Source organism: Vanacampus margaritifer, chromosome 2, assembly GCF_051991255.1.
Source record: "Vanacampus margaritifer isolate UIUO_Vmar chromosome 2, RoL_Vmar_1.0, whole genome shotgun sequence".
Classification (NCBI taxonomy): Eukaryota; Metazoa; Chordata; class Actinopteri; order Syngnathiformes; family Syngnathidae; genus Vanacampus; species Vanacampus margaritifer.
The window spans coordinates 30,920,130-30,943,477 of record NC_135433.1 but is presented as its reverse complement, the minus strand read 5'-3'; the positions used below and the strand labels follow the sequence as shown (position 1 = coordinate 30,943,477).

Sequence of the window (23,348 nt, the reverse complement as noted above, 5' to 3'; positions counted from 1 at the left end):
CACCCTGAATAAGCTTGTGTGCTCATGTAGCAAGTGAATGAATGGTTTCCTACCAGCCGATGTGGCGGCAGTGGCCAGCGAGACCTGGGCAGCCTGAGCGGCCGCAGCCGCCTGGGCAGCCGCGGCCGCTTTGGCGATTTCAGATTTGGGCCGTCGTCCCCGACGACGGACACCCTCTTCCCGAACGACAGGACCCGTCAACAACCGGTCAAACATGGCTTCCGGGAGGAAACCCTGTGTGCAAAAGTGTATGTTGGGTTAGGAAATGGTTGTCAACAATTGCACTCTAAGATCAGATAATAAAAAGGTACCTTAACTTACAAGAAAAACTTTCATTTGTTCTGTTAGCAACCTCATAACTCAATTTACTTGTATATTGAATCAATTCAACCCAATTGGAAAATTGGCATCGTCCCCTAAAATCTCATTAGTCAGGCCTTTATAAAGCCCTGTATGCACACCACCCCCGCCAAAAAACAAAATAAAATAAAAAAAATAAAACAAAATAAAACATAAGCAATGAGCAGCTCATAATTTGAAAAGCTGGATGTAGGTTGTGCACATTTGTAAGTCAAGGGCACCACTAGAATATTTTGAGTTCACCGTCTGTGGGTTAATGTTGTTCAGACGGAACAAAGAAAAAAAAAAAGAGGCTACTAACCGACTGTTTGACAATATCTGTCCAATCAGGTGCAACTGAAAATTCAGGGTTTTCCAATAACCATCTGGGAAGTTCTTTCATTGGGGGAGCCATGGCCCCGCCCATCTAGAAGAAGAGAAGTCTGAGTATAACGACAACAAAAATAACAACACTGACTAACTCAACACTTGAGTTTTTACCTTGCGTCCATTCCGTCGGTTGACCACAGGCACTCTCTCGTCTCCTGTCAGGGTGTTGATGTCGATCTTATTGGGGTTTCGACAGCGATGACGCTTTTGTTTGGGTTTTGAGAACTGAGACAACAGTAACTCGTCGTTCTTCTAAAGTAGCGATGTGGAAACATGGTTTCACAAACAGGCCGACAAAATGGACAAAAACGACAACAACAGGACGTACTGGTGTGAATCCAGACATGTCCATGGTGTACGTTGGGTGCTGCCTCAGCCACTCGCCAAGCTCTTTGTTGGAAACGGTTGCCTCTTCCTCCTCCATGCTACCTGACGCAAGAGATCTTCCACTGGGGCTCTGCTCCGAGACCGCGAGGGGTCTGTGGGCACGGGCAGCATCCTGGCCGCCATCCGCGCCTGAAACCTTGGCGCTGTCGCCATCATCCTGAGAATGAAGAGAAATGTTATTTTGCAACTTGACTGTACAGTTTATGTTGAGTGTGAAATGAATACACGGCCGTCAAACACACCCCGCCAGCTCTTTTGTTGCCCATAAACAGCAGCTCCATGCCCTCAACATTTTTCCTGCGTCCCCGCCTCCTCCTCATCATCGGCAGGTGAGCTTCCAGCGAACCATTGGCCCTGTGTCCGGTGGGCGGGGCTTGCTGCAGCAGTTCCATTTGGGCCTTTAGGGAGGGGTTTGTCACCAAAGCACTGGGGAAGCCAGCCAATGAAGAAGAGCTCTTGTGTTGATGGTGCATACCCTAGGCGGCAAAAGCAAGCAGTTTTAGTTTATGCAGATTTTTTTCTTTCTTGCTGTATGTAAAAGCTCCAGCAGCAAGAGCGCTTCTTGAGGATGCAAGGAGCATACCTTGGTGAGATCTATAGCCTGACTCTGGGACTCCAGGGTAGCGTGGCTCTCTCTCAGTTGAGCAACCATCTCCATCAGGTTGCGCCTCTTGACTGCTCTTTCGGCCTCAATCTCAATCTTCCTCCTTCTCCTTCTCCTCTGTCGAGGCACCGTTAGGCCCAGAGGGTCGTCCTGCAACACAAAATCAACTATTAGCACAAGAAGAAAAGGTGTGAAACTTCGATACGACTACATTCATGCAGTTATGCAGATGACAGACAGCTGTCCATCGCCGTGTCTCCTGATGATGCAGGGCCAAATGATACCCTTATTAATATAATTTGAAATTCATGAATGGCAGTGAATTTCCTACAGCTCAACCAGATGCTCAAGACTCACATATTTAGCCTTTAAAGTAGCACCAAGGAACTTTTCAACCTTAATCAAATATTTTCCTAACTTTTCTGATGAAACATCGACTTAAAACTCGTTGAATGTTACCCTTGCCATGGCTTGGGGGGGGGGGTCTGTATCATTTTTACTGCCACTAAACAACTGTGAGAAGGATGGTAGGAACACTGTCACACCAAAAAAACTACAAATGTGGTGACTGCTTTATGGCATACGTCACTTCCCCTTTACCCATTCGTTACAAAGACGGAAGTCAATTTGAATGTCATGAGCTCAAAAATGACACAATGTACTTGTCTCATGAGAAACGTGGTCTTCCTTCAGGCATAACGTTATCGACTTTGTCTATATGGCAATGCAATAACCAACAAACTGAAAATTCCTTAGTGTTGCTTTAACTAATGGCTTTTTAAAAAATATTTTTTTATTTGGATATTTCATCTGTTCACTTATTTATTCATTTAACTATTTAATTATTTTTATTTTTATCCACTAATCTATTTATCAATTCATTTAATTTAATAGTTTGTTTCTGTATAGCACTGTTGCATTTATTTAAATCTGATGCATTAAGGTGTGAAAAGTGCTATACAAATAAAATTTGATTTGATTTCTGCAGTGTATTTGTGTTATAAAGATATATAGAAAAAAACATACATATTGGTTACTTATATCACCAATTACCAATGAAGGTCAGATTTGAAGAACTCACATGAACCTGTGGTGAAAGTGTTTTCTCCTCCATCCCGCTGTAAGGGGTGAGCATCCCGGTCATTGTCAGCTCACCCAAACTTCGCCTCTGCAGCGGGCTTTCAGTTGCTGTGGTTACTGCTGTTGTGGATATTGTGGAGCTATGACCTGGCAACATGTTGCTTGGGAAGTCAAAGATGTGGCGTCGGTTGACAGGCCACTTGCCCTTCAGGACAGCCTCACAGATGTTGTCCATCCTGTTAATCATCAATCGATCCTGAGATGTGGAGAAAAGCCAGTTAGATGACAGCATCATGCAAACAAACTGCTATTAAGACAATCTGGCTTAATTCGCAGATTACTGCAGTTGATTATGTGCACTTCACCACTTGTGAATAAAAGAAATATCCCCTCAGCATTTTTGTGCTATACCATAAAACATACTCAATTTACACATACTAACTACCATAGTGTTAATTGGCGGTGAGTCTCACCGACAGAATGATGAATTTCACAAGACTAACCTTAGGCCAGAGTGTGAAGGCATAAGTTCTGTCCTGTAAAGCCTGCAAGGCAGAAGTTTCTGGCAGATCATCAGGGCAAAAGCCATCTCTGGTTTCATCACGAGCAGATGTGCTCAAAGATGCAATGCTCTCCTCGTCAAAGTTCTTCTGCTCAGACACTGCGCTTGCTAAGAAAAGATAGGCAAAGTCACATTTAAGGCTTAATTAAAAAGGGCTTCAACATTGTCATCAAGGGATACAAGCTCATTTTATTATCTTGCCCCTGGTGCTCTGGAGCCATTTAAACTCTGTCAAGTCTTGAGGGGAAACCAGAAATAGGCCTCTGACCAAGTGATGTGAAATGATAAGGGGGCAGGCAACGAGAGAAAATTAATCCAAAATATATATACTGTAGTTAACACACAATAGTTCATTTCATAGTAATTATCAGAAGAAGTAAACAAGGCCAATTATTTATAAATATGTACTATGATAAAGTCAAATTAAAATAAACAACCCAATACATCAATACTGTTAAAATAAAAAAAATAAAAATGGCCCTTATTCATAATCAGACATTTTCCTTCACTATTGAGCAAAAAAGTAAAATAATTCCCCCACCTTCAGCCTGCGATGATTTCTCTGATTTGTCATCTTCATCCATCCTCTCCTCCTCTTCTGGGCTTTTCTCTGTGTCAGGTGACTTTGGAGACTTGCTGTCCTCCCTCTCCACTCGGTCTTCCTCCTCTGCACCATTGAGGCCCGTGTGTGCTTCAAGATCTTCTGGGACCTTCAATATCATCTGGTCCCTGGCAGTGTCAACGTGAGCCACACTTGTCTTGTCTTCAATTAGTTCTTTGTCTTGTTCAGTCTGTTTGGAAACATTCTCAGTGTTCTGTTTCATCTCCTCGCTGGTCTCTTTTTCAGCTATTGGTTGAGTCTCTTCTTCTTTAACATCTGACACTGGAGAAACTGTGGCCTCTTTCTCATCTTTAACGTCCACCTCACTTTGTTCAAATTTTTCAGGAGTTCCAGTTTTTAAACAAATGACACCACGGGCATCCTCTTCCTCAGTCTCCATTTTAACTTCTACCTTGGCATCTTCTTCCTCAGTTTTCACATGGGTTGCCTCTCCCTCCACTTTAGCTATATTAATGGCTATTTCGTCAGAAGCTGCAACACTAGCCAGCTCTGCAGGCGTGAGGAGAGCTGAAGGGCTGTTCTCAGCTGTTCCTATCCCACTTTTGCACACCTCTCCCATGCTGACAAAAGCCCCTCGCTGGCTAGTAACACGCTGGTATGCCTCCAGAAAGGCCAAGGTAGGATCATTTTGGATGTGATAATCTGTTCGACTAACACCATGCTTTGAAGCTCCAATGAGGAGGTCCCTGTCATGGCGACCACACTCCCACCACTCTGGGAGGTCTTGTGAGGGCTGACAGAGTTTGAGGCGTTCAGAGAGCAGCGGATGAGGGAGAACCTGTTCTCTGATACGACGAAGCAATTCGATACGATACAGAGTGCGGGAAGCACGTTCCTCTGTGATGGGGTCAATGATCAGTGTTGGGTCAGGGAGTTCTGTCGAGGCAGAAAGATACATTTATGTGCTTACAACGTGTTAGCGGTGAGAAAGTCGAAGCCATGTCTATGTACATTTTTGAAGGAGGTCAAATTTAAATATTACAGTCTGTGCCGCATTCAGATGTGGACGTCTGTAATATCTCACCTGTGTCAGTTTTGACCTGCATGCGACAGACACGTTTGCACATTGCAATGAAGGAATAATAATATTTCTCCAGGCTTTCGTCTGTCTTTTTGTCCAATCGAGCAAAGGCTCTAAATTGCGTCCAGTCAAATTTCTGACGTTGGGTGTCAAAGACTACTCCAAATGTGGACACAACACGGTAAAAGTCTGCCTCTTCACGACGAGTCCATCTAAAAGCAAAAGAAAAAATGTACAAGAAAAGTTTTCACTACCTTAAGTGTTGAATTATTGAACAAGTGTGAGCCTATGGTCTAATAGCAGAAGCTGAGAATACAGTTACTTTTATGTAAATTATGTACATGACAAAGTAATAAAAACGGTTATGAAAACAAATTGTCTTACCTTTGTCTTCTTTCCTTATAGTACATGGCCCCATCAGACATTAGGGCACTCGTGGTCATCACTGGTGACTCATCTGTTATGAATTGTCCACCTTTAGCAAAATAAGCATTTCCTTTAGTAAGGTACGGGCTTCCTTCAGCTATGAAGACTGTTGCTGGATCTTGGATATAGGCTGCTGCTCCTCCTGTTGCCTCTGTAACCATTGCAATGGTAGGCAGGAAGTCCCGGCGTCGTCTTCTACGCCCATCAGGTCTGTTGAGGGCCTCCTGGCGAAGCTGCTCTCTGCGATTGCAACGCTGGTAGGCAGTGATGAGGCGGCGCAGACGGGCGGTGAGAGCTGAGGCAGCCGGCCAATAGAGTCGCTCGTTGGAACCTGCAGCACCACCCGTGGAAAGAACGCCTTGACCATTTTCATCTGATTTACCTTCATGAGTGAGAATGGGAATACAAAAATCAGCATTCATGAATGATAAACTTCAAATACATATGGAAAAAAACATATACAGGTACACTAGCTAAAGTTTTATGATGACATGAAGTTGACCTGTGAGGAATAGCACAGGATTCAAGTTCATCCAATCAGCGTTATCACCAGATTCATTGTTTTTCTCATGTGCACTAGTTTAGTTGATATACGAGGAAAAGACAGTATGTGAATTATATTCATAGAGGCAAACATTTGTTCAGAAAAAGGTTTTAAAGATTAATTTCTTTGCTTATAGAAATATTTTTACCATTTTTGTAGAAATGATTATATAACATGATAATATAATACCCTCTGCTTCTCCTTCCCCAGTGTCGTCGAGAGGAGAGTTGGTGAAATCATCCATGTCGTCCTTAAAAGGCATCCGAAGTGGCTTGTATTCTGGATCCTCATCCTCACTGGAGAGGGTTGGAGAGGCAGGCAAGGAGTTTACTTTTTTTTTCCAACAGCTTACTAAACTAACTTTTACAATAAGATTCTCAGTTTGTAAAATACCTGATAATCTTAAACCTTACTAATTAATAACCCACTACGGCCACCAGCACCGCATTTGCTTCAGACTTAAAAATTTCCTTCTATGAACTTCATGAAATATGAAAGAGACTAAAAAGGAGAAAGACAGTACAAAGAGGGAGGGTGAGCAAAGATGACTGTCTCTTACCCTTCGGCACCATCTGTCATCATATCGTTGCCCCTCTGCTCAGCGGCAATAGCCTTGGCGTCAGGCATGCCCACTCTCTCCAAAAAACACAGTGTGGGGTCGGCTCTCATGGAGTTATATTTTTCGTAGCCTGAAGAGGAAATGTAAACAGCTTAAATTCTTAAAAGTAAATGCAGACAGACTGTAAAAGTGATCATAACCACAAAAATCAACATATCAGACACAATGTAACGACTCGCCAATCCACACTGACACATGTATGGAATCAGCATCAATGTTAAATGAAGGATAAGACAAAAACAGCAGCAGAAGGGTTGACCCGAGGAATCAGCTGCTGACAAGTCAGACAGCCTGTGTGGGTGTTGTGCGAGTACGTTTGCGTCTATGTGAAGTTGTATCCATGTGAGCCTGCAGGTGCTCTGTTGTGTCAGAGGAAAAAAAGGGGAGGAGGCAAGAGGAAGAAGAAGGAAATGTGTGTCATGGTGTCTATGAAAGTGAGCGGGGATGAGGAACAGAATGTGTGTGTGTGTTTGTCCGTTAGGGGCATTCAGGCAGAACTTATTAGATGTGCGGGATCCTACTGAGATAGACAGAGGGGGAAAAAGAAGGGGAAGTGAAGTAAAAGACAATGGGGGGGAAAAGTAGGGAGTGAGTGAAAATGTGAAAAATGCACAAAACCAGCAGTTGTGGAAAGAACAGTATCGAGGACAAACAAAGCATGAAGACTTGAGGCTCTTTAGTCCTCTTCCGTCCATCATGTTTGCATTAGGAAAGATGTGACTCATTGTTCCTAAACGTCTCTGTCACACACATCTACACAGCCAAACGTTAATCATTTGGCCTTCACCCTTGTGTGCGTCAGTGTGAGAGTGTGCAAGGTGCTTAGTGCGCTTCTGTTTCTCTCTGAATGCACAGCACACTGTGTGTGTGTGTGTGTGTGTGTGTGTGTGTGTGTGTGTGTGTGTGTGTGTCAGTCCCCCCCGCCCAAGGGCCTCCCTAGTGAATGGGGATTATGATTAACTACGGGTGAGCCCTTTTGTATTCCTCTATGTGTGTTTGAGTGTGTGTCAGTCCTAATTGAATCATAGAGGATGGCAATCATGGAAAAATTATGACGATTATACCAAATTAATATAAATGAGGGTCTCCATGCACAACAAACTGCAAGAGTACTAATAATAAATGACATCATCAGCATGAGTCACATAGAAGACCAAAGGTGGGGCTGTGGTTTATTAACACTATGTATGTAGTTATGTACTCACAAATTTCCAAACATTTAATAAGAAATCAATTAACTTTATTCACACATTATGTACAAGTAGCTTCATTTGCATATTTGCAACGTGAACTTCTCTAACAAAACAGGAGAGGAAGACAACTCAAGGGTGTTAAACACGAGCCATCAATCACACGGCACAGCACACTGGTGACACCTGTGTGCCGCTGTCACCATAGAAACACCAATCAACTGGTGACTGGCCAAGAGGGTGGGATGTAGGTAGGTAGGTGTATTTAACTTTTTTTGTTTTTAAATTTATTTGAAGGGTCTGGAATGCTTTATATGTGCATAAATAAATAGTAACTTAGAGTGAGAGTATGGACACAATATTTGTTGTTGCAGACGTTTTAATATGGAGTTTCTTACCATGTTTGAAGACACCTATGAGCAGGGATTTGTCTGCTTCACTGTCCCACCAGTCAGTGGGAACCTCCGCATGGAAAGGCTGGGGAATCCAGACATCCAACTCACTATAGAGCAGATAAAACCACATCACGTCACTGATTCTCAAGCAAAGTGAAACTTTACAATTTACAATGTATCAAGAAGCGCTGTAATTGATCTTACAGTAGCACCAAAATGTTTCACTATAAATCATTCATTCTCACAGTATAAATAAAAATTCTACACCGTAATATGGAAAAACAGCATCAGCTTAGCATGATGATGAGTGACTGGTATAAAAGATGAAGTTACTGGTGCCTCTCTACTGATACCACAGCCAGTCATTTACATGAGTTGGCAATGACCAAATACTGTGCACAAATTGGATCCGATGACTTGTCAATAGCAGAAGACTCAAAGTCATATATATGGGGGAAAAAATTGGCTCATCATGTCTGAAAATACAATATTTGCCATGCAACCTGCTCCACAGATACCTTCTGCATTGTGGAACCAGAATACAAATCCCTCTATTATGGAAAGAGACCACAATACACAATATAAACAATGGAAGCTGAAAAACAGTGGGTGACGAGAGAAGAGAACAACACAAGGAAATTGTCCGTTATCTCGAAAAACAGCAGCATGCCCGGTCTTTGGCAACACGCGCACCAGAGTGTGCCAACACGGTCGTGCTAAATCCCCCTGGCATATGTTGGCACGATGGCATCCCGTATGCTTGCTCTTGCTCTCTCTCACTTGAACGCTTGCATGGCTGTGGCAAAGTAACCATGGTGTGGGTGGGTATTTGAGGATTGAGGGAGTGGGGTGGTGGCGGTCAACACAAAGTACACATGCTGCACATTATAAATACATTCACATCTGGGTGAAAGGGTTTTCTGGGGGGCTGGGAGTTGATGAGACCAAAGTGGTCTCTATAACGTAAGAGGAGGAGGATGCAGTATAAGGAGTAAGGATGAGGATGGAAGTGCACAAGCAAAAAGTTGAGGACAGATGCCAAATGACCTGTGGCTCATCAAAACCGAAATGGGTCAAAATAAAGAAACAACCATCCACTTCCCCATAACAATTTTACAGAGACCTTGTAGGAATAGAGGCTGCCAAAGAGGCCAATTGAAGAGACAAAAATACACTTGTTTAATAATTCATGTCATGGTCATAAATAACCCTTTCACAGCTCACTGTCAAGATGCGTCCATACTATCAATCTTTTAAGCAGACACCGTAATAATCTATGAGTAGTGGGGCAAATCATATCAGTTTTGTGATCAGATACTGTAAGTTACTACTGTAATACAAACCATCAAAATTGGAATTGACTTACAGCTACTTTACTATTACATATTCTATTGCTACGGTTTGACTGGCTTTGTATGCATTTGATTGCTCCATCAACCACTGCAGACAATATTTAGAATAACTGTCCAGTTATAACAACTACATGAAATTGAATTAGTATTGTTTGTTGCTTAAAAACGGAATGATATGAATTAATGCTATAAGAGAAAAGAACCAACATAGCTGGAGAGAAATGGAAAGAGAAGAAATTGACTAAATTAATGGTAACTTAATTACCATTAATTTAAGAATGATTGAAAACAATTTAAAGTACACCAACCTGGAGTCAGCTCCATCCAGGATGCGTTCTGCCTGATCTCCGATGACTTCTTGTCTCAGATAATACAGCATTCTCACCCTCAGCAACACCCTAACAAAAAATCAAAACATGCAAAAATCCTTTATCACTAAATGGCCATTAAGACTGGAAAACTCATGTGGGACGGAATGCATGGAACTAGAGTTAAACTTCCAAAAAAGAAGCTTGTTGACAGTCCCCATTTACCCATTAGCCTTTTCTGGACTCTCTATAGTCTACACCAGGGGTTACCAACGCGGTTCCAGCAGGTAGCCCTCAAGGACCAAATGAGTGGTCCGTGGGCCCGTTCTAGGCATGAAAACGGGTCAGGGGTGATAAAGGTGAGAAGCATGGGTGCACTAGGGCCAATTTTTTTCCCGTGAATATTTGTTGCCAGTGGCGGTCACTCGTCAACCGGGGGGAAAGGGGTGTAATCCAAATCGTCAAAATTTTATGATGTCAAGAAAAACCTTTATTAGGCCATGATGAAAAAACAACAAGCGCTGCGTTCACTCACATGTAGAGGGGCACCGGTTTCACATTTGAACCAGTTTGGTTCCAATTCGAATGCCGGCACTAAAAAGTACTTCTTTTCAGCACGTTATTTTGTTTTTCTGTGAGGTAATGAATGTTAAAATAAATGCCCACTATAGCCGCCATTCCCGAGGCGGGAGCCATGACCATGGGCCGTGGGAGGTACGCACAGGGCTGCGGCTGGAGCGCTCATTCAAATGAAAGGGAACCACACGAACCCGCTCGGTGCTCACAATTTATTTAATTATTTTTACCATAATCATTAAAAATTAATACATATAATATAAATTACATATTAAATTATAAATTTGGTTCAGCATTGTTGTAAAACACTATTTTGTTTATTGTATTATGTACCATATTTTTATGACTTTGGTGACGTGACGGCAGGCGGGCGCCTCTACCTCGCTTGCGTAAAACCAGGAAATGGACGTGTGCCACGGAATTGCTTGCTTGCTGAGCTGCTGTCAGCCAATCAGATGATAGTGACGATACGCCTCCACTTGATACCAGATGGCCGGTGCTTCAGAACCACCTCCGACATGGTTCTAAAAACGGTTCCATTGCAACTGTCGGCCCCGAAAAAGTAGAATGGAAAGGCGAACATCCGGGGCCAAGGAAGGCGGTCTCTTTGTGGAACCGGAGGTTATGGAAAAGCGGCAATACAGAACAGAGTGGCCTTGCCCATCAGGGGGGAACACAAACTTGCAGCGATGAGGGGCAAGGGCATATAGGAAGTAACTTTGTACTAATTCTGCAGCGTGTGTGTGTGTGTGTGTGTGTGTGTGCACCAATGGCATCACAAGTAGCAGCACACGTGTGTGTGCTTGTGTTTGCTGGCAGCCTCTCTATGCTCATCCATCAATGTGCCAGGCCTGATTAGCCACACAACACTGTGCTTCAGCCTAGCAGATGGCACCACATAATCACCCCCAAGTGCGTGTGTGTGCGCGTGCATGCATACGTACATACATATATGCTTATATATGTGAGTGCGTATGTGTACACCTTTCACCGACTTCCAACAGGTCTGCCTGCCTTTCCTGGCACATAGCCAGGTGGGTAAATGTATGCACACACTTGCAAATTTACAAAGACATCACATTCGTACAGAACACATGCACGCATAAACAAGTTCCACTTTAGTTAGACTGTTTTACAACAGAGGTACATATAGAATATATCTGTAAAAAGGAGTACAGCACCCAGCTGTTTTGCAAGTGTTTACAAAGAGTTTGAGATGGAGACAATGTCTTTACATTTCATGAATTTATACAGCGCTGTTGCTTTCCCCCTCCACTATCAAAGGTTACACATTTCTGTAAACTAAATGGGAAAAATAGGCAGGTGGACACGAGCAACAATAGAGCCCGTGTAATGCCATGTCCCGTTTTAAAACGTCACTGGTATAATACCTAATGACACAACCTACATTTTAACACGGCCATGCGGTCAAAGCCAGTAGCTATCACCATCAAATTCTGGGGACAGTGTGTTTGTGAGTATAACATACTTGTTACAGTGATGCTTCAAGTGCCTCTTGTAGCTATCCTCTTGCAGTAGATGGTCAGGGTTACAGCTAGCAAGCCAATCCGCTCTTGGTGTTTGTGGGGCTGGGGCAGCGGGTTTCCCTTTTTTGCCCTTTCTGCCTCGAGGTACTGGTGTTGACAGACCTGAAGAAAAGGGGAATGCGAAAAGGGGTAAGCAGAGTTTCCCCCTAGTAAAGTTGCTAAAAAAAAAGATAACTTATTGCACATAATATGTTTGAGCTAAATGGCTCAAGTGGACTAGACTTTTATATATAGAAATAAATAAATTTACCAACAAAGATGGTCTCAGAACAGCAATGGAGTATGTACAGTATGCAAGTTTGTTTTAGTAACTGCCTAGCACAGTGTGAGGTCTGCTCCGATAATCTAAACATAGAACAGCACACACATTAAAGAGACAGTGTGTAAAGGTTCTCCACTACATGTCGCTATATCAGAGAATGCAGGCGAAGCGTGTGCATTTCTAAGCACGTGCATTACGGTGACTCAAAGACACCACAGTTTGCAAGCCGACCGCCAATTCTTATTTTGCGTGAACGAACGAGTATCTCGGCGACTTGGCAGCCGATGTGAACCCCGGCGAGAGACGTCGAAAGACCAAACAAGCAAGCCATAATTAGCCGGAAAAATCAAACAAGATCGGCTAGCGGGAGAAGCTAGTTTAAAAAACCCCAACAACAACTAGTAAAATATTAAGAGAAAAGCAGACTGTGTGGCGGGAGCACGTATCACAGGCTCAGTGACTCTCACATGCAGGACCCAGCTGTGAAAGGTAAGTGGTGGTCAACCCAGTGCTAAAAGCACCACAAAGACTAACTATGTTCACGAAATTGTCATTCCGGTATCCGTAGCAGAAAAATGGCGGCGAAACATGGTGGCCTCCTGTAAGGCCCGCCGCCACCTAATTAGTTATTACTAGACCTACGATTATATCGATTATATTAAAAAAATGTACTTTGATGTGATAGAACATTTTTTTGCACATTATTGAAATCAATAGTGGGTTTTTAGATGGCACCAAGTATTACACAATGTCCTCTTTAAGATTATGTCCCACCATCGATCTTGAATGATGTCCTCCGAGGTCTAAATCTCACGCAATCATAAGTGAGCTCACAAATAAAAATACTGTAAGAACACACCTATACGCCAATGTTTCCCCAAGTGTTTCTGGAGAGGACTGAAGGGAAGAGCATTGTAAAGATAGCGTCTGAAGAACTTTTTGGCATCTAAGGAATCTACTTTTTATGCAGAAAAACAATGGTAGGACATATTTAGTTTTACGTCTTTGATTGGCTACAGTCCATTCACAACAGAGTCCACAAAATGACCTCGGCTTTTCCCCCACACACAAAGATATTGAACATGTTTAACATTTAAGATGGTTGGCTCAGACTCGTTTTGGACCATAGTGTAGGGACAAATAGACTCTTAACACATCCCGGACATAAAGATCATCTTATAAGACATAATACAGTCAGGTATTTGATGTCCTTGGTCTGGAAGATACAAAATCAGGAAAAAAGACGGCAAGATTGTCTTAGTACCCAGCCAGAGGGGAAAGAGCAGATTTGATCCAGAGTATACAGTAAGTATGTTAAGTATAATACAACAAGCACAGCACATGCTAATTTGCATAGCAAGTCAAGTCATCTTTATTTATATAAAAGTAATATAAGTGCAATTACCTGAGTGGTTGCTCAACGTCTTGGTTGTTCCATCTTCGCTTGGTGTGATCAGATCCCATATAAAGCTTTTGATGTTCTCATCACCACGATAATGCAACAGACAGTAAGCTAGGAGCGCCCTGCAGATTGTCTCCACATCAGCCTCCTTCAGGGGGCGCTTGAAGCGGCCATGAGCCAGGATGTCACTCCATCTGCCCCAACTTTAGAACAGAGAAGTGATTAACTTTTATGTGTACAGATTGAACTTTATACAGTACCATATTAACCACTGATTTAACGTTGACCAAGATGAGGAAAATACAAGTCCATTGTCAAACATCATAAAAATTTATGTATACTTACTGTATACAAATATATGACAAGTTACAAGTATATCCCAAATTATTTACAGCAAAATAACCCTTGTAACATTCAAAACATTCAGAGAGCCTGTAATTTGACAACTAAGCTATCTTGATGATTAACATAACCTCAATCTTTCATGAATGTCCACATCATGGTGGCCAACAGCTCAAAGGACACGCAGGCCTAAAGATTATGTAGTGGCAGGGCAGTTTTTCCACACTGTCCAGTTCTGAGCAAAACAATTCCCCACTGTTGCTTTTCAGTGTTTACTGAACCATGTGAGCTGACCTTACTCTGAATCAAGACTGGTTAAAATTGTGGACAACTTAAGTGAGTAGGACTGACATGAATGACAGGAAAAGACGACAAGCATTCAACGAGCAAGAGCAGACCCAATAAAGACAGTGTGTTTTTGTGTCCTACAGCCTCAGGCCACAAGGCTAGACTGTAACAATAACAAGGCCTGCATCTCACTAGCACCACTGTTCTTCATTGCACACACAGTCACGCTAAGTCAGCCATGAAAATGGACATGCTCACTGTATAATGACCATCTATCTGCAAGTGTGTCAATTTTCTCATGTGCACTGTATAGCATTGTTACACACAGAAAATAAAGGCTCTTATATCACGCTACAAATACTGGTTATCTGACGAGCTTCTTCTAGTCCATCTACATGTCAAATTTTGTTTAACTCAATATCTATGCAGTAAACCTTGACATAGGCATATTAAAGAGCATAACAAACCCATAGACTAGCAGGTTCTTCTCTACTCTGAAGCACTCCGATCGAGGGTAGCCCTGAACTTTGTCTTGGGGCCGTCGTGGTTTGGACAAAGGTCTGCTGGGTTCATCCTCTTCACTCTCCAGCTCTGAGAACTCCATCATCTCGTCCTCTTTCACACTGCTATAGTGACGCGTCTGCTTTCTCACTCTTGGTGTGTCTATCACCAGTGTGTTCTGGATCAACAAAAACAAAACAAAGAAAATATTAAGTGCGTAATTCTAGGACATACACCCTTGACATTTTACTGTCAAGATATTTGTGAGTAGTGTCATTCATCCAGGTTTCATTCCATTTTCGGGGCACTGAATTGATCACAACCGGTCTGTTCTGGTTGTCTTTGAAGATGCTGACGGAAGGATGACATTGTATTTGGGGTGGTGTTGTAAGCCAGCTCCTTTATTTAGAAATTCTTTGTACATGGCCACTCTCACTCCTCTTTCAAAAAATCGGTCTTCTCAATGTCAAGAATAGTACATTTAGTCTTAAACGAGTGCAGCTTCTCTTAGAGGTGCAGGGAGACAGCTGAGTCTTGAGGAGTTGCTTATCTTTCCCAATATATGGGATCTGTACATTCTTCATTGCACTTGACCACGTACGCCAAATTACATTTCTGTGTTTGGGGTGCCTGGTCTGGGTACAGTAGGAGACTTTGTCTCAGGGTGTTACCAGATTTTAAGTGTAGCAGAATGTCCAGTTGTGATCAGTTCAATACCCAGAGAATTTACTGTCAATTTCAACTAGGAACCAATTTTTAAATCCAGATGGTCCTAAGTCCATCCCATAATAAGTGTCGGCTTTATTCACAGTAAGTCCAAGAGTTCATTTGTCACAATTTCCGACATCTAAGATGCAGCGGTTGCAGACTATTTAAAAAATGACCTGTTCTGTACGAAATTTGAATAATTTGATATTTTTCCATGTTCCATTCCTGCCGGCGAGAAAATTGCTTGTCAGCTCACATAAACTGCCAATAATTATGTTGTCCAATTAATTACATTTTGTTTAATTAATTTAAATGCCTCCTGCTTAAAATCACAAATATGCGCAAGCTGGGCAGTAGTTAGCGCAGCCATTATCACAGAGGGCTACAGTCATTTCCATTTTAACATCACAGTCAAAAATCCCAGGGGAGCAGCCCAAGTAAGTGGAGCATATTCACACTCGTCAAGCTGGATTAAGTATTCTGATGGAGGGTTCTCAGAGGCAACAATGAGAAGGCATAAAATATAAACCCGGAAGCATAGACACACAATTAATGGAACACAATATAATTGGCATGAAGAGGGAATGATAGCAAGAATATTAAGCAGCCAAGTTCTGTTTGAGTGTGTCTATTTATGAATGTGTATGACTGATCTTGTTTTGTGAGCAAAACCCCAAATGATATCTGTGAACCCTCTAGGCATCTGCTTTTTGTTAAGTAGAACTAAGCAGCTTACGCTCTCGATCTCAAATACACAAGGACACAACACTGGCACTTTCACAACAGGAACATGGGAAACAGGTAATTAAAGGAGAGTATGAGAGTCTAATATGAAAAAATCTCTATTATTCTTTTTGTATTGCCTAGTCACATTTTCCATACTTGCATAAGGGGATTGGTGACACCACCAGTGTGCATTTTTATTCTAAACTTTCCCATATACAGTAGAACCATGTATGTGCTATACCCGTCCATTGATGGCATCTAGGTCCAGTTCTGCCTTTTTGGCCCATTTCTGCCAAAAGTCGGGATCCTCCAGAGAAATGTCTGTTCTGTTGCCGGGAGCAACAAAACTGGCCTGTTGAGATGGAACAAAAGTTGAATCGGTGACAATTATGTAGCAGAAATTTACAGTTGTATAGGAACTTTAATTTTTGGATAAGCTAAGTCTTCACCTTGGCAAAGGTAGAGCCTTTGCCCTCAGACTCTATGGTTATGGTGTGGGTCCGCCTTTGAAGGATCTGGTCAATGTCTTCTTCACAGAATTTGGAGCCTTCATCCTCCTCATCCATGAGAGCACCATATGCTCCCTTTCTCAGTAGGTCTTCAATCTCTTTCTTGGACAATTGCTGAACCTAGAAAACAAATACAATCTTGTTACCAAAAAACTAATTATTTTTGCTGCTACACTGATCATCTGAAAATTGTACAGTATGTTTGAAGTCATGAATGTCATCTGAAGTTCATCAATGAAGATACAAAAAAAGATCAGATATGCACACTCATCTGAACTCGTTCGGCATGCTACTGGATGTGCATCTTACCCCACTGTTGGCATTCTCACGCCCACTCATGCTCTGGAGGACAGCCTTGTCAAGACCCAGCTTCAGACTGGCCTTATCAAACATCTCCCTCTCATAACTGTTCCTGGTGATTAGCCGATAGATTTTGACCGCTTTGGACTGGCCAATACGATGACATCTTGCCTGGGCCTGGAAAAGGAACATTCTCAGAAGCATATCACAATATATTGCAGTTTAGGACTACAACTGTTAACTACTCATGACCGGATTAAAAAAGAATGCAGCAGACAACTTGATCCTTTGCGGTTGGTAGAGTCTCTTTACTTAATTCATACCTGCAGGTCATTCTGAGGGTTCCAGTCAGAATCAAAGATAATGCAAGTATCTGCTGCAGTCAGGTTAATGCCAAGTCCACCAGCTCTTGTACATAGCAGGAAGACAAAACGGTCAGAATCTGGTCTGGAGAAGCGGTCTATGGCTGCCTGTCGCAGATTACCGCGAACTCTTCCATCAATACGCTCATAGGGATAACTGGACACAAAGAATGCCCCCCACGTGTTAGTAATCAAACCTGTGACGAGTTACTGTAGTAGAGATCTCTCGAATGCCGAAACAAAATCCTCTTTTTAACCCTTCTCACCGTTTCTGGATGAGATAATCCTCCAAAATGTCCAGACAGCGGACCATCTGACTGAAAACCAGGACTCTGTGACCACCGGCCTTCAATTTAGGCAGCAGCTTGTCAATGAGCACCAGCTTGCCAGCAGCATGGACCATCGCTTGGAGGGGCATATCTGGCATGTCTGTTCCACTGTGGGAGTCCCTAAACTCCTCAATGATCTTCTCTTCCGCTCCTGCATTACATGGCAAACAATAGAAATGGTCAACCGGTCCGGTTACAGCTACTTTGCTGGATCATATTTATTTAGGGCTTTGGATGCATACCGTTAATGAGATAGGGATGGTTACAGCATTTCCTTAGCTCCATCATAGTGTTGAGGAGGTTGGGGACACCTGCACCTCCTCCACAACCCCCACCACCCCCGCCCCCTCCTCCTGCACCTCCTTTTGACAAGAAGGAGAAGTTCTTCTCCAGAATTGCTCGATAATATTTCTTCTGGATGTTGGTGAGCTCCACCTACCAGAAAGAGATGAAAATGTTAAATTTCCACTTCCTCAGATGATTTCAACAAAATCCTCATATTATTATTACATTTCAACAGAATAAACAAAACAGACTATTATCTGATCATTGATGAAGCCAGAGTCTCACCTCAATGATAGTCTCCTCCTTAGGTGCCAGGTTCTTTTCAACATCCTCCTTTAGTCTTCTCAACATCATGGGTTTCAGAATGCCTTGCAGATTCTGAACCTGTGATACAGACATTGTATTAATACTTTTTTTTTTTTTTTTTTTTTAAGAACTGTACATAACCTACAAATCACATTCCTACCTGTTCTTCAGTCTTAAGGTCTCCAAATTCAGTCATGAATGTTTGTTCAGACGGGAAACGTTCTGGTTCCAAAAAGTTAAGTAAGCTAAAAAGCTCCTCCACTGTGTTCTGAAGCGGTGTGCCTGTCAACAGAACTTTGTGTTCCTGGATGAGAAGGGAGCAAGTGACAAGAAATTCAGAAAGAGGGAAAAAAAAATCTAAAAATGTTTTTTTTTTTTTTATGACATGCGAGCTGGACATTACATGTGTCCGTGATTGAGCATACTGATTAAATGATGAGAAATATTTTGTGGTCTACTGTCGGAAGTACAACAAATAAAATCACTATCAAATACATGGATAAAATAATACATCCTTTTAAGCATAGCCACCCAAATCTCAAACAACGCCCACGCTCACCATGTCCATCATCTTGAGTCCTTCCAGTAGTTTGCAGTTTCGGTTTTTTAGGCGGTGGGCTTCATCTATTACCACACAGCGCCATGGGATTCCACGAAGCTCTGGACAGTCGGCCAGAATCATCTCAAAGGTGGTTATAACAGCATCAAACCGATACGCTCCCTTGATTATTTTACCCTTGGGAAGGCATGAGGAACAGGCAACAGAGATCGATTAATAAAATGGCCCAGTATTCCCGTCAATGCAAGACTTTTCACTTTTAACAAGAAAGTGAAAAATACATTTTGACACAATTTTATCATCTTAGACCACATTGTTAACTCAAAATTTGAACGCTAGTAAATCTTGGGGAAAAGGAAAAAAAAATAATCACCTGCTTTCATTTGTGGCCAATGAAGCAGAACAAATAAAACTACCTTAGCTTTGAGGAATAAAAAGTAGCTCACAAGGACTCTAATGTAAAAAAAATGGTTTCTTCCTAGAAATATAGTGAACATAGCTTGTAGTATCAGGGGATGCCAACCCCCATCATAAACTTTCAGGAACATTCTTGATATTTTGTCAGGAAAATTTACATTTGTTCAACAACATTTGCATCTCAGCCAAAAATTACATATAAGTATGCTACTAGAAAGACACTCAAACAACAACATTTTCTTTTGTTTCGGCTGAGAAAATATTGACTTTTTTTGTGTGTGTAAAGATTCAGTTTATATATATGATATATGTCAGAAGAGTCGCTTATTCCCGCTACGAAGGTGACAATTGTTGACTTTTAGAAGAGCGGCTGCTGTTTAGCTGCCACGCTAGCCAGCAAACCACGGGGCTGCGAAGCTACCTCTATACACGGGCAAAGATGTAACGTTATTACGATAGGTTGGTTGGCAGAGACCCAATCTTATATCAGCCAATCACAAGCCGTGTTACCTGCAGATTCACTTGCAAACTTCAAATAATCTACCGCATGTCATTCTGGCTTTTCCGAAAAACATTTGACTTCCCCGAAAGCTGCGGAACACATGGCGACTGCCTGTTACAAAATATGGCCAAATCCAAACACTTGGCATCTCTGCACTATGCGACAGAAGATGAATTGAGCAGTGCTTACACAAACTCCCCTCTATAATCGAGAAGATTTTGAGGCCACATCTGATCTATTAATCTATATTACTTGGAAGGAATAATAAATTTTACAGACAATTTGAAAAGACATGTCTAATTTCAATTACCTGTGCATCTCTGAAGTACATCTCATAGGCCTGAATGGTTCTGCGGCTCGCCTGGCTGCCATGATAGACCACAGCATTAAGCTCTGTCCAAGTCCTGAACTCTCTCTCCCAGTTGGGAATTGTAGAGAGTGGGGCAATGACCAAGAATGGCCCCTGAATGTCCTTCATGTAAATTTCGTAGAGGAATGTAATGGACTGGATAGTTTTTCCTAGACCCATCTCATCGGCCAGTATACAGTTACGTCTGTGGAAGACAAAGACTTGGTCAAGGTGCTGCAAAGTTGTTTAATACCAGAAAGCAGGTGAGACAAATCCATCAAATGTATTTTGTTCAACACTGCAGGACATAATACATCTGAGAGACAATTCAAATTTAGCAAACTGTAGTAGACCATGAAATTCAAGGCAAATATGTACTATATACCCAGGCAGTTTCTCAGTCACAAATTACGGTACACAATTTGTTTAGTTAAAGGAGTAGTTTTTGTGAAGGACAGGCTTAGTTCAAACAAAGGAGGTGTCGGTGCACTATCCTTCTGGATCATATTCATTACATTGGAAGGCAATGGACTAGGGCTGGGCGATATGGATGAAAATGTATCACAATAAGCATTTCTTGTCAGTCAATATCGAATATTATTTTTCACCAAATCAAAAAAAGAAAATGCATTTAATGATCTTATTAAAGATAAATTACAATAAAACAACTATTCATAGGAACAATACCATTCAAAATATTTGGCAATAAAAACATTTTTTAAGGAATGAATACTGTTGTGTACACTGTATTGTGGTGTAATAGGCATCGTTCATGCTCCCCTGGAAGTGCAGTAAATGCATATTTGCGAATAACCTCAAAGGAGCAGCAGTGAAACGGTTATCACATTAATATGTATTCATTGTTTGTCAGATGCCAAGTGTAGCATCTGAAAAGTGTTTAATCATGTTAGTTTGTTTGCACAATATAAGGTTAGTGCAAGTGTTGCACTGATGCGAGTGGTCATTTATTTTAACAAAGTCCAACTTTTAGTCGGGCACGCGTACACATGTGAACGTGCGTGTGCGAACTTCTCCGCTGGTTTGACGGCTTCTTCCTCTGGTAGGCAGACGAGCACTCGGCAACTAGACTCACAAGAACGGTTCTTGTGCACACAAAACCCGCTTTTGTGCTCAAAATTCCCCATCAAGGACTTGTACTGTAACCGTGCCACAAATCTAGCGCTACACAGTAGCCTATGCCTGCAAACCGCAGAATGCTTTGCAGTTCAAGATCGGGGTTTTCTTTCAGATAAATAAAAAAAATTCTAACATTCTATGAAATATCTTTTCTTTTTGTCACTGATTTATTGCACATCCCTACTATGGACAAAGAAGTCCAAATTACCACAGGTATCATAAAAATTGGAGAAATATACCGTATACGTATATCAATGACAAAATTATCTTCTGTCACACTTAGTATGAGGGTAAAAGGCTAAAAGGCATAAAATAAAAAATAAATAAATACCTACATTTGTGTTGACATGACTAACTCCATGAGGGACTGATGCACTACCCGACAGTAAGAATTTCTACTTTGTTATTTTTTTAAATTGAGATATTAGCAAAAGAAACAAAAAAGTTCAGTTGGTTTTACTTACGAGTTGTACCAGTTGAAGGTTAGCCAGTTGAGACCTTCTAGTTGGTATTCCCTGAGTGCGTTGCCGTTCCTGTAGTCCCTTGACCCTTCCAACTTCTTCCATTCAGTAGCCAAGGGCCGATCCTTAAAAAATAGGATAGGAATAATAAGAACATTAATACTTTTTATTTATAACGCACTTTACATCAAACAAATGATCTCCATTTATTGCAGTGCAACTGGGAAGGCTCCCAGTTATTGAAAGAGCGCACAGTTGTCCCCCAAGTGTCAGATCTGCTTAAATAGTCACTTGCCGCGACTTTCGTGAGGATAAGCAGTTCAGATATCTTTGGCTTTGAGCTCATTTCCCCACTTCACTCAGTTCAGCTGGCCGCCTGCACATGCTTACGCCATCACAAACAACATCCTGTTTTGTCTGTATTGTTTCCGTGGCAAAAGTCTTCTGGACCAAAACAGAAAATGCATTTTTGGGCCATTTTGGACTGGACCTTTTCATTGACCAAATTTTCGGGGCATGCCTATATAAAATGTTTTGCAACTTCATTCAGCAACAACAGTCCTTTAGAAGAAGCAGTAGTTATAGGGAATGGCCACAGGTTGAGGAATAACTGCTTGAAAGACCACAACTAGACAGCTGCTTCTGTTCAGCATTAAACACACTGTTAGTGGTTTGGCCTGGCCACAAGAGCGGGGCGTGTATGTGTGTGTGTGCGCAAGACCACAAGAACGTGGCCCCGTGGAGAGCAGTTAAAGGGGCTGTAAATCTGCAGGAAGGAAGGAGCAGGCGGCAGGCCAACCCACACGAATACTGGCATCATCCTGGGAGGAGCATTGGTGACCGAGTGTTGTGAGTACAGCCTGTGACAGTCTTCAGACTTCGCTTCAAGTAGAGAGCGCAACACGCCAGTACAATGACATTGGGTGAAGAAAAAAAAACTGTGCAGTGTCAATATTTATCCAAGATGGTCACACTCCGTTGCCATTTGCAAGTAAATGTCTAATTGAAAAAATAAACTGTGCATCCCAGAGATAAAACACCACAGATCATTAAAAAGCAACTTTGCAGTATCATGAGTGGCAGCTCCTGAAGTTACAGACTGACATGTTACATATGTAAAGCTTAAAAAATATACGCCTATTGAAACAGACTTAAACACACAACACCACAGTGATTTGATTCGGTGATTAACACAAATAATGGGAGATACTTACCACTTTGTTAGTGTTGGGTGTGCGTGCAGTGATACGTTCATATTCCTCTATCTTTGACTGGTCAATATCTGCCTTTAGTTCCCAGGTGGAGTCTTCGTAGGGTAGACTGCACCATTTCACCAAATACAAGATCACCTGCTGAAGACATGCACACAACAGTGAGCGTGTGTGAGAGACAACTTCAAACCATATACAATATCAAGAGAAGATCAAAGTACCTCTCCATTTTCATCTGTGCTCTCTGAAATATCCAGAACGCGATCTACCTCCACATAGTCAGGGTTGAAAGGCTCATCATCCATCTGGAGAGAAAACAATAAAGGGTTTACCATTGGAAGTTAGGTTAAAGTTATGTATGTTCCCTTAAAGTATAAGGTCAATTTACAGCACATATACAGCATAATAAAGATAACCACACCTTAACACT

The 23,348-nt window shown here is 41.9% G+C and overlaps 1 protein-coding gene across 4 annotated transcripts in view; it reads right to left on the bottom strand.

Annotated features, from left to right (window-relative positions):
- Positions 1-23,348, bottom strand: part of chd7 (chromodomain helicase DNA binding protein 7) — a 79,636-nt gene that overhangs the window by 2,787 nt on the left and 53,501 nt on the right. For all 4 annotated transcript variants that reach the window (XM_077555839.1, XM_077555842.1, XM_077555840.1 and 1 more), the window contains exons 10-40: positions 23,140-23,223; positions 22,922-23,059; positions 21,711-21,832; positions 20,071-20,314; positions 18,842-19,018; positions 18,443-18,586; positions 18,262-18,360; positions 17,934-18,126; positions 17,629-17,842; positions 17,324-17,519; positions 17,010-17,177; positions 16,641-16,820; positions 16,433-16,543; positions 14,724-14,935; positions 13,630-13,829; positions 11,905-12,064; positions 9,840-9,929; positions 8,183-8,286; positions 6,535-6,664; positions 6,165-6,271; positions 5,390-5,813; positions 5,009-5,217; positions 3,904-4,860; positions 3,304-3,470; positions 2,802-3,056; positions 1,700-1,870; positions 1,359-1,592; positions 1,058-1,273; positions 841-981; positions 662-766; positions 54-234 (exon numbers count right to left, since the gene is read on the bottom strand). In XM_077555839.1, the coding sequence (XP_077411965.1) occupies positions 54-234; positions 662-766; positions 841-981; positions 1,058-1,273; positions 1,359-1,592; positions 1,700-1,870; positions 2,802-3,056; positions 3,304-3,470; positions 3,904-4,860; positions 5,009-5,217; positions 5,390-5,813; positions 6,165-6,271; positions 6,535-6,664; positions 8,183-8,286; positions 9,840-9,929; positions 11,905-12,064; positions 13,630-13,829; positions 14,724-14,935; positions 16,433-16,543; positions 16,641-16,820; positions 17,010-17,177; positions 17,324-17,519; positions 17,629-17,842; positions 17,934-18,126; positions 18,262-18,360; positions 18,443-18,586; positions 18,842-19,018; positions 20,071-20,314; positions 21,711-21,832; positions 22,922-23,059; positions 23,140-23,223 (6,133 nt within the window). The remainder of the gene's footprint in view (positions 1-53; positions 235-661; positions 767-840; positions 982-1,057; positions 1,274-1,358; positions 1,593-1,699; positions 1,871-2,801; positions 3,057-3,303; positions 3,471-3,903; positions 4,861-5,008; positions 5,218-5,389; positions 5,814-6,164; positions 6,272-6,534; positions 6,665-8,182; positions 8,287-9,839; positions 9,930-11,904; positions 12,065-13,629; positions 13,830-14,723; positions 14,936-16,432; positions 16,544-16,640; positions 16,821-17,009; positions 17,178-17,323; positions 17,520-17,628; positions 17,843-17,933; positions 18,127-18,261; positions 18,361-18,442; positions 18,587-18,841; positions 19,019-20,070; positions 20,315-21,710; positions 21,833-22,921; positions 23,060-23,139; positions 23,224-23,348) is intronic.